Source organism: Nyctibius grandis, chromosome Z (assembly GCF_013368605.1).
Source record: "Nyctibius grandis isolate bNycGra1 chromosome Z, bNycGra1.pri, whole genome shotgun sequence".
Lineage (NCBI taxonomy): Eukaryota > Metazoa > Chordata > Aves > Nyctibiiformes > Nyctibiidae > Nyctibius > Nyctibius grandis.
This window is the reverse complement of record NC_090695.1, coordinates 89,998,859-90,016,943: the sequence shown is the minus strand read 5'-3', so window position 1 is coordinate 90,016,943 and position 18,085 is coordinate 89,998,859. Positions and strand designations below refer to the sequence as shown.

Here is an 18,085-nt window from a genome sequence, read left to right as displayed (position 1 = left end):
AACATTTGTACAGCTCCACAGCCTAGCCCAGGGCAGAACGGCACATTTCCAGAATAACACTGTGTAAATATCAGTGGATACACCTCAAAAGCACCCACAGGAACTACCCGCTAAGATACAGCCTGTCCCTGGAGGGAGGGCACTGACAGCACTAAGCTCTATCCCACCCTTCAGCCCAGAGGACATGCCCGGCTGCTCTCTCCAACCCATTCAGCCAGGCTGTGGGTGAGGCCTCCGAACAGGGCACTGACTTCTACAGGTGTGGTGGACAACTCACTGTACCTCCTTCTCCATATCAGCATATTCTTTGACTCTTTCAACAGCAACAATGTTGGTTTCCAGCTCAGATGACATGCGAACTAGCCAGTTCAAGTACGCTGTAATCTGCAAGAAGAAAACAAGTCTAGAAGTAGTTTACACTAAACATGTTACCTGCAATAAATAAAAAACATGAAACAACCAAAGCACTGCAAGTTCATGGAATGCATAAACACAGACAACATCTTGGCTAATGCGTGCTGGACAGGAGAAAAGTCCAGAAGCCTTTAATATGCAGGGTATGAGTCGTCTTAGCCACATCCCCTCACACAGGCAAGGCACAGAAGGAACTTCCCAGCATCCTTCCAGATGCTATTTGTAGTTATTATGCTCTTCCTATGTTCTTTATATTAGTTTTCCCTCCAAAGCTGTAGCAAGGTTCTGACTTTTCCATGAAATCTTACAATGCAGAGCTTTTTTTTTTTTTTTAAAAAAAAAAAAAAGGTTAAAATTACCTGCAGTGAGTAGGACACTGAGAGGCCAACCAGTCCTGCGCTGAGTTTGTTACGTGCAATCACTGCAAACAATGCTGCAAAGAGGACAATGCAGTTCCCCACGTACTCCAGACGGACAGCCAGCCACCTGCAAGATAGAAAAATGTCATGTATCTTTCTGGTAATTCACCCACAGAGATTTAGGAATGTGGCCAACCAATGTTCTGTCACACATCTTGTTTCTGAAAAGATTAGTAATATCGCATGTGCGTGCTGCCAGTGACACAGGAACTGCAAGATATTCGAGGTTCTGCTTCAGCAGCATGCAAACCTAGAGGCATCCAAAATTAATAAACCTTTTGGGTGCATAAATTCCTACCTTAATTCAGAAAGCAGCTGTGGTTAACGTTGGGATCAATGAATCAAAACTTTAAAAAAATATTACCCAGAAGTAAGGCAGGAACTCTCAGGAAGAGAAGTAGTTCAGAAGTAATCTTAATTCCATCACAAAAATTATCTTAATTCCATCACAGAAGTTTAAGCAAAACATCTGTGAAACAGATACACCCACACAGGCTTCCCTACCCTGGACAAGTATGCTGAGAGCTGGGATCGATAAGGAGCACAGGCAGCAGAACCATGTCCTCCCTCTATAACTGCCTTTCAATATTTCAACCCCCCTGTTACCTGTTTGCAACGATGCTTGGATAATAAGCTTTCTGATTTTCATCCACTTTCATGTCGTTCTGCTTTATGAAACGTTTCTGCTCCTCAAAGGCTCGAATGACACTGACTCCCAGGAGGGTCTCGTTGAAGTGAGAATATACGGGAGAACGACTGACAGACTCAAGGCGTTTGAGCTGGCGAGAAGTGGCCACATAAAATCTCTGCAAATCAGAGTATGAGAATTATGGTTACATCCAGACTGCGTCTGAAAAGACAAAGGGAATCATAAGAGTTCCCTGCCATTTGGGCTGTTAGTTACAGAGATTCAACTTACACATGGGAATACATGCCTTCTCCAACACTTTTAGGCCTAAAAAGACAATTACATCCGCTCTGCTGTCTTTAAACAACCGCCAACCAAACCATCTCATGCGATAGCCATCTTCTCCCCTTTCTCTTCTCTGCAAGCTTAGTTCCAACACTACAGAACACACACATCACTGCCTTTAAGGTTTACTAATGGGGCCTGATAGATTCACTAATTCAAGAGCCAAAGATCAAAACCCAGCTGCTTCTCTCCAATCTGTACTGGCTCTACTAGATTTGTAAGAGTAAAGCAAGAGTGAAGCAAGCACACCCTGCCTACACAAGACAGGAGTGAAAGGCTGCCATCATTTCCCTTGCTCTGTAAACAACATTCAGATGAAACAGGCACATCAGCAATGCACACACACCCCTCTAAATGCTACTCTTTTGTTTGGAAGCAAGTTTTAGAAAAGCCCCTACATTTTCCGTATTGGGGCTCTGAGCAACAAGCTATACAAAATTTGCCTCAAAATCTAATGGCATTTTTATAAAGTCTGCTTAGTTATTAAAGGATTACCTTCCGCACAGAAGTCAGTCTACACTTGACAACAGAAGGAAATGCTCTGCTAATGTCAGCTAATCAATAAACCACACAAAGCCCAGTCAGTCAAGCATGACTCAAGTCAAACACATTAAAATCCATCCCAGTGCAGAGTCAGAAAGGAACTGTCTTAAATAAGAGAGGATGAGGGACTGCTGGTCCCAGTGCCCCCAGGTAAAACCCCCTACCTGCACAAGCAAGTAGACAAGTCCCAGAGGTGGAATAATGACTGCAGCTATAGGTGTGGCCAGCAGAATGATGATACAAGCCCCAATCACATTAAATGTGGAGCCCATGAACATCTTGATGATTGGTGGAATGGTGGAGTCAATGGTATCTATCTCCTTAGAGAAACGGTTCACCAGATTTCCACTGGGTGTACGTTCAAAGAAACTCATTGGAGACCTGAGGACATTGTGCAGCAGGTTGAGGTGCAGGTGTCGTGAAGCACATATTCCTCCTATTGACACAACCATCGAGTAGCCAAACACAGCAATACCTGGAAAAGAAGGCTTGTTTTTAACTGCTTCCACCTGTCACACGAAACATTTTCCTTCATTTTGTCATCACTTAGCATCAGCACGTCCCTAGTACAATAAGCCTGAGAACTGGTGTTCACTATAGGTAGACTCAGCAATTACTCAAAGTGATTTAAAAAAAAAACCAAACCCACCAGTGGGAACACTATGTTTCTCTCATGGAAGAAGCTGTTTCTCCATTACAAAATTTTGTGTAATATTTGAGCATTTTCGTTAACACCACTGAATTTTAAGGTGGCATTTAGTTTTTATTGCAGGATTTTTATGGCAATTCTGAAGTAGGGTATTTGGGGTGTTAGGTTTCGTGGCAAACAAACTTTGACCACAAAGAGGACACATAAAAAGCTGCTGAGCTGGCCTCCCTGTGGTGCCCTGGATGGACCCTCAGTCAGGGGAAACACCAGCCTACAGAGCTCAGCCAAGCCGTGGCTGCAAGGTGAGCAGCATAGCCATGGCCTCCTGTGACAAATTGTTCCTGTGGACCAGGTGAGCACTGTTTGTTTACAGGCCAAAGAGCCATTTCCTGGGTCAGACATTTTGTCACCAACTGCTGGCTCATCAGCCCCTGCAAACCACTTTCTTTCTTGTTTTGTACAAGCGAAAGAAAATCATATTCACTAACTGCATAATTTTGTAGGTTTGTTTGCTTGCCTTTTCTTCTTATTCACTCAAGTTTTTCACCTCTCTATGAAGGAAAAAAAAACCCACACTCAAATCCTTAGTAAACTGCTGCTCCAGTTCTGGGGATACAAGGCCACCAAGAGCATTAGAAACATTCTGAACCAGCTAATCTTAAAATAGGTAAGACCGAGCAAACCTTGAGAAATTCCCAGTGCTCCATACACTCCCAGTCTGACATTTGTGTACTGCTGTGTCCCATTGACAACAGGATCATCTGTCCATAAACTCAGCCAGTAGTTGGAAGCCAGGGAGGCTATATGATTACACATAAAGAGGAAAACGCTCAAGAAAGAGATAAAGAGTCCAATTGCTTTCATGTAGTCCCAGTACACTGTTGCCTTTACCTGAACACAGAAGGGAAAAAAAGATATATTCATTTTGCAGATTAAGTTTCAAAACCAGCAATTCCCCCTTCTTCAACCCCTATTTAAAGTCAGCATCCCTGCATCAGGCCATGAAAACACAGCAGCTGCATTCTAGAGAGCCACTGCTTGGGAACACAAGCTGCAAAGCGTTCTATGGAGACGTGCCAAACCTGACATCCCTCCAGGGCAGACACACATCATCTTTCCCTTGTCTTCCAAGGGAAGGGAAGGGTAGGGAGAGAGTTGCCTGAAGTAACACAGAGCATCAATGGCAGAGCCAAAAACTTCACTGAGGAGTTCCAGTTTTTGGCTCTCTCTTTTTACCACAAGATTATATAGCTTTTAATTAAATCTTTGCTCCACATGGCTTGTACCCTGTGATCTCTCTTTAACCAGAGGATTCAAGCAACACTGCTAGGAGGTGTAACTGCCATTTTCCCAGGAACCTCACTCTCAGGTTTCTCAGAAAGCCCTGGGTATCCTGGGATTAGACACTTGTGTCTACAGTGGAAACTTGGCTTAAATTCATCTGAGTCAATTCCAGCTCCTTACACTGAAGGGCAGATTTCATTAGGTCACCTAATTTGTCACAACTTCTCTCCAAGAAATAGCTGCAAGGTTTTCATTTCTTCTTTTAAACTTTGATGTGGTCAGGCCCATCATCTTACAAGTTTTGGTGTCAGCACTCTTTCTGTACGCAAACCTGGGGCTCAGCTTTGGGAGCAGAGGACACGGCAACACTTCCATGAAGTACTACGCAACAAGTAGCAAGTGCAAGAATCCACTCAGACCCTTCTCAGCCCAGTTACACGGTCTTTGGAAGCTATTTTCCTCTGAACCCGGTGGATTTTTCTGAAACTGAAAGAGAGTGTAGGAAGCGGGAATGGGAGACCTTACCCTCCCGGTCTTTGCTGTGTCGGCCTCCGTCAGCTTCCAGGAATTCTTTTCAGCGGGCAGCTTCTGCAGCTCTGCTGTGCTGCTCTGGTGCTGTGACTTCCCGGTGTCTCTGCTGTATGTTGAAGAGTCACTGAGTTGCCTGTTTGAAGACATTTATCTTTCAGTCTTAGCATGATACAGGCCACGTGTTTACTTCATAAATAGACTTCAACAGTCCACGGCTCCAAGCCAGTAGCTTACGTTATTCTGGTGATAATCAATCTCCTAACCAGTCAAAGCCAAACCCATGGTATCTTGCTACAACACAACCGATTCTTCACAGGGAACCAAGAGTAGCACAAGAGCTCTGTGTGTGCAGACTCGCATGTGCAACAGTCTGTACCAGCAATCGGAGCAGGGCTGCAACTTCAGAGGTTCGTACGCCCAGGTGCCAGCAACTGGGGAGACTGGGATCCAGGGGCAGCTATTGGGCAGACTGAGCGTCTGAGCCCAACTAGTGGAGGGATCCACCCTGTACATACACATCTATTTGATTCTCACTACTGAACCTCCATCCTGCTCAGCCAGAGATGGGAACAGGATGAGGCCATTCAGTACTGTGCTTGTGTGGGTGCTCTAAGTGTCCGTGATCTGTGTGGCCAGCCATGTATACATGTGGTGTGTACGTACGCTCTACGTGTGTGTGCCTGCTGGGAGTACATTTTCAGCCTTGCTGCTGTTGGACCTGGAGCCGTGCAGCAGCAGCAGCAGCAGCAGCCTCGTCTCTCTCAGGCTGCTGGATCCAGCATGATACCTTTTCCTCTAACAAATACCATAAACACCAAATTACTGTTTGTTCACGACTGAGTAACAGGATGGAAAAGGAAAAGAGAAGAAAAAAAAAGAAAAAGAAATAAAGGAAAAGAGAGACTACACACCTATGCATCAACTTTCCAGGGTCTTCATTCACAAGGACGCCATTTTCTATAGGCTTTCCTTCCTTTCCAGATGGACTATTTGTATCTATGGGTAAACATGAGAACGGTAAGCAAAAAGATACAAAGGTTTCATTTCAATCCTAAATGCCAGCTGCAGTCCTAATGTGCAAACAAAGGGGTGAACACAAGTAAGTATTTACATACACTAACAAGTAACTGACCAAGTGAACAAATCAGTTTAGTTCCACCCCCAACAGGACTAGTTGCCAAGACAGTGAATATTTATTTTTCTATTTTTCTACCAAATGTAGGTCAGTAATAATAATGTAATATAATTATGAGGACATACTTGATGCTAAAGCATGCAATACCAAGTCACACTGACTCACTCCACTCTGTGGCAAAAAAACCCAAACAATCCAACCACTCCTTTTCAAACCACATCTTTTACACAGTTAGCTATGAATTATTTTCATTTTAGAATGCAATGAGAAGACATTCTAGTAAACGATGAAGTGAAGCTGTAAGAACAGAAGGCATGTGCTATTAACTTTGAGCCTTCCTACAGAATTAAGCAGGAAGCAACATGCAAAAGTCTGGTGTTTTTAAGCAACCATAGGAATAAGAGTAATTTAAGCAAGAGATCTTTCTATGAATGTCACTTCTCAAAAAAGAAAAGTGTTGTTATCCCACAACATTTCATTTGTAACAAGATGCAGCACACGAAACAATTGTCTAAAACACTTCACAAAACCTGTCAGCTTGAAATATTAAGCTTTCTCCAAGCAACTTAATTCAGTGCTATGAATAAAACTTCTAGATTCAAGTTATGTCATCATTTTCCTAATACAAACCAAATGACTGACTCCTAAAAAATTAACTATCAATTAAATGGAACTCTTATTTTCACGTATGAAAGTTAATTCAGAATTTGTAACCAAAAAAAAATAATTTTGCATTTTAAAGGGTTTATGCAAACAAAAAAAACCCACCTGCATCTATTCAAAAGATATGTGAGAACATTTGTGTAGATCTAGAGTCTGAAGTTTTCAGGTTTTTATACTAAAGCAAAATATATGCATGAAACAGTTCATCAATACATTAAGTGTGGACTGCTCAAACATAAAGCTGTCCCCTCCTGTGTCCGTAAACTGAACATTGGTTCATTATTCTAAAAACGCAAGGCTAAACTGTTCAGTGTGGTCTAGAAGCAGAAAAAAGCAGAAAATATGAAAGTTCAATGACTTAGTTCTTATTTTTATTTACACGAATGAGAGCAAACCAATATGGGACTGATGGTTATTTTAAGCACTTGATAGCATTTCTTTTGAAAGGCTCCCATACGAAAACCAGCAAGCATTCCAGCACTCCAGAGCATCACTGAAGTTCTAAACCGCCATGAACAAAACAAAACCGCGAATAAACCATCCTGCCCTAACAGGTCTTATATTTGATTTTGTGTTGCAGGCCACAAAGATTTCCTGCTTATACGGCATCTGCCTCTTGAGAACGGAAAACGCTCAAGATTGCCACAGTAAATCTGGCATGTGCACCTAGGGTATAATCTCACTAACAAGGGCTCTGTTGAAAAACATGTAGAGAAATGATAAAAGGGAACAGCTGTTAAGTACTGAATACACATGAGAACAAAAATGACCTTCAGGGCTGAATCCTGTACAATGCCTCTCTGGGTACGCTCACTACCCTCCTATGTCCAGGGTGCATCTTTAGAGTTTATTTAAAGCTTCCTCATGGAAGTGTTTGAGATAAAGAATTGCTGCTGCTGAGTCATCCACAAGCTGACACACCAGCTGCTGTAGCATCACACAAACAAGTAACATGCAAACCAAGCTGATACCTTCTATTGTGCAGAAGAAATTCTTCTAATAATGACGCAATCTCTTGTAAATGAACTGCAGCTACTCATATTACTCCAACACAAGCACTAATATAAAGCCACATGGCAAAAAAGCAGTTACCTGTTTCCAGAAGTTGAATCGTTCCTTCTAACGAAGGATCTGAGTCTAAAAGTATATATAATTAACTTTTTCCAGAACACACTCAACCATTTTCAATCTTTACAAACACAAATGCATCCAAGTAGCACAATCTAAACCACAAAACCATAAATGCCCACGGCAGGATCAAATTTGCTGAAATGGACCTCTTTTTAATCCCAAGCCTCATACACAGTCAAAAGAGACAACCTTGAGGAACAAGAAAAAAACTAAATCAGATGGCTACAAGTGACTGATCAAGAAACGTCCTTTCTTTCAAGACATGCACTAATGAAGAGACAATAAAAAAAAAGTTACTCTAAAGTGGCCTCATAATGACAACAACAGAAAAACCTCACTATGTACAGGGAACTACCATATGCATTTCCCCCTGTGGTGGGAAGAGACTTCATTCAAGAATCACACAGTGCAAACCAGATTTAGAATTACTAATTGTGCTGTACATCTCTGTCTTTCAGGCACTGCAGTCAAGATCAAAGATGAACCAGACAGTTAAAAAATATTTCAACCTTACAGTGTAGTTGCACTTCTGCAGAGCCACTTTTACTCCCCACAAACACTAAAAATAGCTCCAGGCTTTTCAAGGACAAACCAAAGTTTATGCTGAAGCCATTTGGAAAAAACAGCAAAACCCCAACCCCCACACACATTAAAACAAAAACTAACATCCGCTGCTTTAGTTTGTACTGGAGACGGGAAAACAGTCATAAGAAAGGTAACCTTAAAGTAACTATTTGCTACCTGTATAGCAAGAAGTACTGCATCAACAGCTGCAAGTCTGGAGGGAGGGAGAGGGGGACACCAAAACAGAAACGCACTCGCAGGAGTCAGGGGCACATCTATGACTCCAGGCCAACCTGCACAGGCAGGAGCAGTACTGGCATCAGCAAATCAGCCACACTAAATGCCAGAGAATGGAACAACTGCCAAAAGCAAGAAGAATTTGGATGATTTTTATATAATCTGGTAGGTTAATTTTACATGCAGTTCCAGTTACTGTGCTGTGGAGGAGATGACACACCGTAGACACAGTAAGGCATCCATTTCATGTACCCACAGCTGAAAGCAGCGGCGCTGCACATTGCACTCCCTGGGCCTGAGCAGCTACTGCTGCCACCCTTGTCACTGCCTTCTGCATCAAGTAGGACGCTGGAGAAGAAGGGGGAGCTCACACCTCCCCTCTAAGACATCCTGAAGACGCATGTGGGGGCAAGCTTTCTGGAGTGGGGAGTTTCCCACACCCAGAAGAAACACCATGAAGCTGAGGATGGGAAAGGCAACAGTACAGCACACAGCAGGTAACCCTCAGGAATCCCAATGGGGAAAAAGGGCTGGGAGGCAATGGAGAGCAGACTCACAGCCAAACCTCAGAGGCTGGGTAGGAGGAGAGGCTTTGCCACCCTTGCAGAAGCAGGATGTATTCCAGCCAGAAAGCACCAATCCAGAGTTTTCTATTTTGCTCCAGCTTAAGTGTTTTCAGGCTGCCAACATGTAGCTTCAGACATAATGGAGCCTCCCTTTTAAAGTGGGTGTGTAGATCCCTTCCAGCTAGCTCAGGCTGACTCCCATCACAGATTACTCTGTTTTTATCCAAGAATCTGAGATTTTAAATAATATTTAGTGATCTTTTACACATCTGATAAATATCACTATTATCCCTGTGAAACAGACAAATAATGAACCTATTTTTCACTTGTTACCATTGGCAGATCACTCGATTAAAACTGAAAAACAAATTTGCTGCAAATAGGCCAACCCTGTGATACTGCAATCCCCTCCGAATCACCAGGGTCATACTGAAGTTAAAAGGGCCTTTTATTAGACAACTGCAGGGAAACATGGCGAAAGATAAAGCACTGGCTCACTTTCCAAAAGAAGATTCAGGATTTAAATGAAAAAGTGAAATAACTTAGTTTAATGTAAAGGACTTCAAAACCCACCATGCACTTGGCAAGAGGAGGATACAAAGGCTAAAAGAACAAACAAGGCTATTAAAGGAGGCAAATCTTTGTACAAGTCAACTTGTTAACTTCCTAGGGAAGCACAGAGAATTTGTCTCCAGAAGTCCCATACACTGAAGACTGCAACAAGTCTGTCTGTGCTCAAAGTAGCTATAGGAGCACCTACAGAAAATACACAGAAGATAGCCTGATTCTGCTTCCATAAAATCTCTTCCCAAAGTGCTTTTCACAGTGGGAGCACCCACCCAGACAGCACTCACTGTTTACAGACAGCATCCACCCAAACCAGCGTCCCAGTCTGCAGAGTGACAACCAAGAAGTATCAAGAGACCTTTACAAGAGGAGAGCTCGCCTACAGCAGGGCATCCTGACCTTGAGCCTCAGCTCGACACATCACCCCCAAACCCAGCTCCCCATGAGGGACAGCTGGATGTGTGAGGGGGACCCAGGACAAGATGGCACCTTGCACATCCAGGAAACAAACTCCGCTCCTTCACAGCCTCCAAGGACAGTCTGTGTGCCAGCACGTCTCTGCTTTCCCTCTAGGGAATGGGTGGGCACCAAGGGTTTTCCAAATGGAAGATGAAGGGAAAAGTGGGCTCAATCCCTTCCTTGTCTGGAGAGCCTGCTCTGCAGCACTCCAGAGCAGGCATTTGCTACCAAACAGGCCTCAAGCACATGCCAACAACTCAACCCCGGTCAGCACAGTGCAAGCACCCCTCATACTTTTCAACATAAGTATATGGAGAAGTGTTGGGAAATCACCAGAGGCAAGCTGCTGAAGAAAACAGGCTGGAGACAAGAGACTAAGTTCCCTCACTAAAATCCAATACTGCAGCCGTCTGCAGGGGAAAAAAAAAAAATCTAAAGTATATTTCTGTTATCAGTGCAGCTCTACAGTTGTTTTGTAAAGCAGAAGCAGGAGTCAGGGAACATCAGCTAGAGAAATGAGCTGCTGCTTCCTCCTCCCCATCCCCAAAGGAGTTATCTGCATGAAGACACATCCTAATACACACAGGAAGGGTGTATAAACCCCAGCTGGCCTTTACTTCATCTCACAACCATCCAAATTTTGCTCTAAGTGAGAGGAATTTTACTACAGATCTGCTCCACATCCTCCTAAATTTAAAGAATGTGTGTTTAATCTCACAACCTTCAATGCCCTCAAGAAATAGGCACCACTACCTATAGGTATATCACAAGAAACAGTAATTTAACTTTCCTTCCACTACTAATATTTTTCCTTTAACATTACTCCCTTAACATGCCACTCATCAGCTTATTCCAAGAGAACTTATTTGTAAGCTTACCGCTGTTCTCCATGCTTTGTTCAGTATTAGCATATGTACGAAGAAACTCAGCAAAAGCCCCATCTTGCTTCAGCAGCTCCTGGTAGGAGCCCATCTCAGAGATCTCTCCGTCAGTCATTACCAGAATTGTATCCATTTGAGGCAGATAGTTGACCGCGTGGGTTACCAAAACCCGTGTCTAAATAGAAAAAGAAAAAAGTTTTTCTAACATCTCAACACGTCAAATTAGTAAATACAATGGTTGAACTACTGTTCATGCTGCTTGAATTCTGTGTATAACACAGTAATAACTATGGACAGGCATGCAGCATTTTTAAGAAAAAATACTGTCCTGGTCTTGATTTTTGCATAAAAGAATTCTGAATTACAGAAACCAGAGCACGTGTCATTATAAAAAACTCAGTGCTTTATAGAAGTCCCCTAAAATTCTCAGAAGGATCCTTTCATTTTTCAGATGTTTGGAACAAAAGTCAGAATACGCAACTGGACAAACTTGGAATCATTTGAACTCAGCAAAGAAAAACAAATCATCCTCTAGAGACAAGTATCTCATTATGACATACTTTATTTTTCAGGATTCCTTTTGGTCCAATAACTTTTTCAAAAATATGTTTCCCAACATGAGCGTCAACAGCTGATAAAGGATCGTCAAATAAATAGACATCTGCATTACAGTAAACCGCCCGAGCAAGACTGACTCGCTGCTTCTGTCCTCCAGACAAATTCACACCCTGGGGAAACAAGAAAATATGATCCTTTATTTACAGCTGAAAAGAGATGCCTTGCTACAGTTCGTGAAAGACACAAGTCATAGTTGACTTATGCAAATTAGAGAAATTTCAACATTGAATGAAACGGATCTCCATCACGAATAACGTCACTACCACACTAGCATAAACAATCACAGTCAAAGTCCTCTTGGAAGGAAGCACACCTATTAAGTTCTCACTGTCAGTGAGGGGCTAGTCAAAAAAAAGTGTTTGCTAGTCTTGTAAAGCAATTAACCTGAACCGACCTACCTAACGCTGTACATTCAGAAGCTACTTTTCTTCTCAGCTGTATTTCTGCAGCGCTGCCTCTGATTTAACGAACAAACTCTGTTCACACTCTACAATTTGGTTGGCCTGCTGACCAGTAAGGAAGATAAAGCTGCACCCTTTACTGAACCTGGGGCTGTCAGTTGGCAGCTATACCCTACCTGTAACTAGCCAGCAGGCAAAGCACATATCCCTACATATCCCTGTCTTCTGGAGAACATCAGCTCAGCAGAACACCAAGCAGGTTACACACGCATACCCTGCTGGCCACGTGGTTAGGGGACACCCGGTCCTGGTCCCATAGGAGAGGGCTACAACATCTATGCAAGTTTCTAAATCCCACACTGCACACACTTTTGCAACGACGTGCCAGTTTTGGGGTGGTGGTTCTTTTTGTGGTTTGGGTTTTTTTTGGGTTTTAGGGTTTTTTTAGGGGGGCGGGTTGTGCTTGTTTGAAATGAAACTGAAGTGTTCAGAAGATTCTTCTCTTCCTGTTTCCATACATTTTTCTGCTCTATGACCACGGCAACTTACAGATGATTAAAAACTGTCATTGCAAAATGCTTTTGCATTTGTAATTGAGGACAGGATTCCTCCCCTTTGAGGCTTAAAGACAAGGAAAACATACTGTTGAAATTTGCCTCTTATTCTACAGGTTTTCTACTCTGAATGTTTTAAATTCAATACAACTTTAAAGTTAAGTAGAATAGAAGTCACATGGCCTTAACTACAAGCAACAGCACTGTTATGGTAGAGTGAGTATTTAAATACCTTTTCTCCTATTTCTGTTTTGTCCCCAGTAGGAAGAATCTCTATATCAGGCAGCAGTGCACAAGCCTCAATCACACGCTTGTACCGGCTCTCATTCATCTCCCTTCCAAAGATAATGTTATCTTCCAGAGTTGCATTTTGGACCCAGGCTTGCTGAGGAACATAGGCTACTGAGCCCTGCAAGAAAAATAAAGTTCCTTATTCAGTACTTCAGACTAAAAGTCTGCCCACGAAGTCAAAGCACAGCAGGGCTTTGTGAGGCAGGCAATGCTAACCACCTCACGGATTGCCTATGGTAAGTTCAAAACTGCATGAAGTAGTTCCTGGGCACCACCTCCTCCAAAATGGTATTTTTATAATCGTCTCTGCAAGTGAATGCAACAAAATGTGTTGGTAGAAAATAACGGACTTCAAACAAAATATGATTCTCTAACGTAAACCTGGAGGGTACACTTGTTTAGAGAATATCTTTGCACAATTACTGAATGTCAAAAGTCATTAGTTCTTTCTTATAAATTATGTTCTGCATAAACCAATTTAATCTGGAATGCAAGCATTTAACAAACGCATCCCTGCCGAGAGATTTCTGCAGAAAATAGGAGTAGTTTTTATATAAAAGTCACTTCAAAGGAAGAGAGTGAGCTACTGCAAAGTATTTTGCTTTTAAGATTAGTTTTGCCTTTTCTTTCTGCACAATCAGTGATTCACATCTCACCTACTTTATTCTGCCAGAACAATTTTGGAAGTGACCAAATGTGCATACTTTTAAATGCAACATATTTGTTTTGCTCTTAAAATAATTCTCTTTCCATACATTATAGCAGCAAAATCCAAAACAAGAACTTTTTACTTATTTACTTACTTCCAGGTCATTTTTCCTCTGTGAGCTCTGTGCAACTCTGATGTCTAAGAAATTACTAACAACAACAGCAGCTTTTCCCATGTTTGGGTACCTGGGTGTACCCTCTCTCCTTGCAATTCTCTGATGCCTAAGAAGGTATGAACCAATACTGCTCTTCCTCAGGCTGGAGTATGTATAATAGGGTCTCCCCGCCTCATACCTTGCTGCCAACAAGACTTGCCAGAATACTTATCTGTGAGACCTCCATCATTCTGTCTATTTGGGTAAATCTGAAACCACCAGATTTACAAGTTGTTGGGTCGAGGCTTAACAGGCAATTACACAGAGTGCAGGCTAAGGCACATACGTGGCTTGACAGGAAATCAGGCTAAAAAATGCATTCATTTGAAAGGCTGTCTCTTCCCCTCTTCATACCACTTGGAAACCTAGAATCCCTCTGGCAATACCCACAAACAGCTGAACAATTCTTCAGACACATCACACCTTGACAACCACGTAGCCTTCCTTTTTGTCCATCTCCCCCAGTAATGCAGACAGCAATGAAGACTTTCCACAGCCAACTTGACCAACAACAGCTACCAAGGAGCCTTCAGGAACAGTGAAATTCATGCTGAAATAAAGTGCACATAATTCAGCCTTGCTTGCCGGCACATGGCAGTAGTTAAAAGTCTATTGAACAGCCCATATAAAGCCCGATGTAATGTGAACACTCACTGCAAAAGCTGACACAGCACGAAAACTTTAACTGTTTGAAAATGCAAACCTCTCATTCAGAAAGCACCCAGCTCTTCTTAGACTTAGAACATAGCATCTTAATATGTAATTAGTCAAAAGGGGAAGGAAAAAAAAAAGGCACTGTGACACAACCTGTCCAGTATTTCTCTCAAATGTTCTGTGAACACAAACGTAAATACCAATGGATGCTTCCCAAACAGCATCCTTGTCCCAAAGAATATGCAATTTAGGGCCTAAGAAAGAGCAGCCAAAATTAAGGAAGGGGACAGGGCACGGGGAAGACACAGCTGGTATCTGCATCACCCCAGTTACGTTGTTAGTCATACCATGTGCAAGGTTCTTCACTAGTTTTCTCCAGCATGGGAACCAAGGCTGGCTACAGTTCAGCGAGACTAAGACTTTTAAAAGGAAGACTCTGAGGACACAGTGCAAACACGAGGGACTAGGGATAATTAGGAGGGGCTGATCTGGCTGCATCCTCTAGATGGAGCTCATCCCACCTGCAGCACATAGCAAGAGCCTGACATCTCAGGCTTTCTCTCCTGCCATCATATCTCTCGCTACTCCCCTTTATGCATTCCATACATACAACATACTTTGTAAATTCCTCTAGTTCATTAAGCCCCTGGTTTAGAAAAAAGATCTAGAACAAATGTTATTTTTTCTCCTGTTCCTTTAAGGCAACAAACTCTTCTGCATATAGATTTTATAATTCAAATACAGATCATTTATGATGCAGTAAGATGATGAAGCAGAACAAAGGGTACTCTTACCTGTTCAGTGAAGGAGGATCATTTTTGGACCAGCTAAACGTTGCATTCTTTACAACAATGTTTCCTTCAGCTAACAAATAGAAAATTCATATTTATAAAAGTGCCAATGCAAGCAGCTAAATTGTATGCTCTGGATCAAGCCATGGAAGTCAATCTAAGTGCACACAGGCAGAGGTATAAAGCTACTCTTCCAGCAGAACAGCACCCCACTGCTTACCAAAAGCTTGTGTTCTGCTTTTACTGAATTTATCAAGGCGGCAGAGGTTCTGAGGTTACACTTACTCAGTAACCAAGAGGTACATCAATGTCAACTATACAAAGATCCTGACTTATGCACCTGCATCCTCCTTTATCCAGCAACTCCACTGCAGCACTGCAAAGTCAGTTCAAGAAACCAGCAGCCTCAGTCTGACTTGTGCTTCAATGGAAGCATCAGCTAAACTGCCAATTCCACGTGCAAAGCCAAGTTACTACAAGAATGATAGGGGGAAATAATCAAACTACCAAATAAAACAGCTTTGACCAAAAATCCTGTTCAGTGAAATGTCACATGGTACTGGCATCTGTAGATTTTTGCAGCAACTCAAAATATACCACTCCTAATTCAACAAAGTATGCAATAAATACTTAGCCTAGGTAAATATTTACATTAGTATGCAAGTACAACCCATTATGGGCAAAAAAAGAAAACAAACCACACTAAAGATTTGTGAGCAATGTATTCATGGTTATCAGCTGAGGAAGGGGAGGAGATATTCCCAAAAGGAAGATGGGAGAGAAAAAAAAATTAAACATACAGCAGATGACTGCTCACCAGAAAGCCAAGTGACTAAAATGATACAGAGCTCAGCTAACCGCGTGAGCGGGAGTGATGGGGATTTCACTCTCTTTGTAAAAAGGAAGTAAGAAAAATCATTTAAAAATGACTGACGTAGTTAAAGTCAAGTTTTGTTTTGCAAGAAAAAGGGCATTAGTTTTTCAGTAAATCTGCCTTCATGCCTATCTATCTCCTAAATGGCTATATAAGCAGACCAGCAACACTAGATACAGTGGGAGCAACGCTGGGAGTAACGCTCTTTGCACAAAATAGAAAGTAGAAGCATTTGCCAGAAATGAGACTTATCCTTTCTCCTTCAAGGGTGCTGAAGCGTTACGTGATTGTTCTTCTCCAAAATGCTGGAGTTTGGCACAGCATTAATTATCTTATTAACTGCCTACAAATTTCAAATGGCTACACTTAAAACAGTCTAACAAAGTGACCATCTGTGTCTGGATGCAACCATTCTGTAGTTTGGACACAGGAACCGAGGGGAAGAACGAAGTTACCTGAGAAGGTAGGAGAAACTTTATATAATTTTCATTTTACAAACTCCTTCTCTGCTTCTGGCTAAAATTTATCAGTGAAATCCACCAAAATACAGTAAATTTGTTACAGAAAGCAAAAGAAACACTGCGAAGCCACCCAAAACCTGCACGCACTGATTTTCACGAGGAAAAGAAACTCACCCTCTGTGATGGGACCCCTGATTATGCTGTCTGGATCTAACTCTTCATGAGACAGGAACACTCTAAGGCGCTTCAAGGAGACACTGGCCTGCATGGGAAAGGGATGCAAAACTATTTTATACTCTGCTCATTATATTTAAGAGCTTGTTGTTTTGCACCACATATACATTACATCGTTATTATGCACTCCTAATCCCTCCTTCAATCCATTGCATAGTTTCTTGGACAGTCATCAAACTTGCACTTCCCAAACCACAAGAAATACGGTTGATTTCAGGAACACCCCGTCCCCCATAACTGGGATTGATAATTTGGCTTGCACAGCACTTAACACACAGGAAATGCAAAGCTCCCTTTCTGAGGTGGCTGAATTTCACCAGGGGACATTCTCTAAGCACGGGAATGTAATCTTTCCACCCAGTGTCTACTTCTGCACAGAAACACCTGTTAATGACTGAAGTCTTACTTCCACTATGCTGCTGATAACCAAAGGAAGCATGTTCAATGGAAACCTGAGGATGTTGAATAATGCTAGGGAAACAAATGCCTTCTGAGCATCCAAGATGTTGTTCTTGTCTATCGTCACGTAAACAGCAAACGTGGACAAGGCAACCTGAAACAAAGCGTAATGGTTACAGTTAGGGTAACATTTTTTAAAGCAAATAACTCAGGAGGCACACAGTCTGACAACTGGAATCAGAGGTCTATAAATCACAGAAAGAGCAATTGTTCCTGATAACGCTTTTTGCAAAACAAACATCTGATTTAAATCTATTGTAAAAAGAAGTTGATGGCTCCTCTTGGAAAGGTGTCAAGTGCTCTCTTTCTTCACCTAGCAAGGGTGAAACCACAAATGTCCCAGGCTATTTGTGGTCACGCTGCAGAAGTGAAGAGGAATATCTCTAGTCTTTCCTGCTGCTCTCTTTCAGTTTTAAGGCACTCCCCATGGTACCAGATACTGAATCAGTAACATACACAGACAGAAAAGTTAGAAACACCCCAATGCTAACCCATTTTGTATTTTGTAGAGACTACCACAACCCTAGATTTCCAGGTACAGCCCACCTTATCATGGACAGATTCTTTTCCAAAAAACTTGAAATGCTACTGCATTACGAAGATGAAGCCTTATAGTACCTAAACAGTTCACAACAGCAAAGCTTAAGATCTATGCTGAACAAGAAAATGACATTGAACCATTGTTATCGTCAATCATAAGGTACAAAAATAATTCAAAAAATCCATATACAGGTATAACTAAGGTAAACTATGTAAAACCAGATGTCCACTTTCAGATCTATTCCCTTCACAGTGTTTTCTTCCTTGGTAACAACACTCATACCTCAGTATATCACAAGATCCAGCAACATTTTCCCATAGACTACCAC

At 42.1% G+C, this 18,085-nt stretch overlaps 1 protein-coding gene across 2 annotated transcripts in view; it reads right to left on the bottom strand.

The window, feature by feature from the left end:
• The window catches only part of ABCC1 (ATP binding cassette subfamily C member 1 (ABCC1 blood group)), a 54,143-nt gene that overhangs the window by 7,690 nt on the left and 28,368 nt on the right, over positions 1-18,085 (bottom strand). Inside the window, exons 13-27 of one of the 2 annotated variants that reach the window (XM_068424073.1) lie at positions 17,164-17,310; positions 16,698-16,785; positions 15,192-15,261; positions 14,167-14,293; positions 12,822-12,998; positions 11,577-11,744; positions 11,014-11,191; positions 7,704-7,748; positions 5,725-5,809; positions 4,808-4,946; positions 3,682-3,889; positions 2,514-2,824; positions 1,440-1,639; positions 774-900; positions 283-384 (exon numbers count right to left, since the gene is read on the bottom strand). In XM_068424073.1, the coding sequence (XP_068280174.1) occupies positions 283-384; positions 774-900; positions 1,440-1,639; positions 2,514-2,824; positions 3,682-3,889; positions 4,808-4,946; positions 5,725-5,809; positions 7,704-7,748; positions 11,014-11,191; positions 11,577-11,744; positions 12,822-12,998; positions 14,167-14,293; positions 15,192-15,261; positions 16,698-16,785; positions 17,164-17,310 (2,172 nt within the window). The remainder of the gene's footprint in view (positions 1-282; positions 385-773; positions 901-1,439; positions 1,640-2,513; positions 2,825-3,681; positions 3,890-4,807; positions 4,947-5,724; positions 5,810-7,703; positions 7,749-11,013; positions 11,192-11,576; positions 11,745-12,821; positions 12,999-14,166; positions 14,294-15,191; positions 15,262-16,697; positions 16,786-17,163; positions 17,311-18,085) is intronic. The other variant, XM_068424075.1, reaches the window with a different exon arrangement.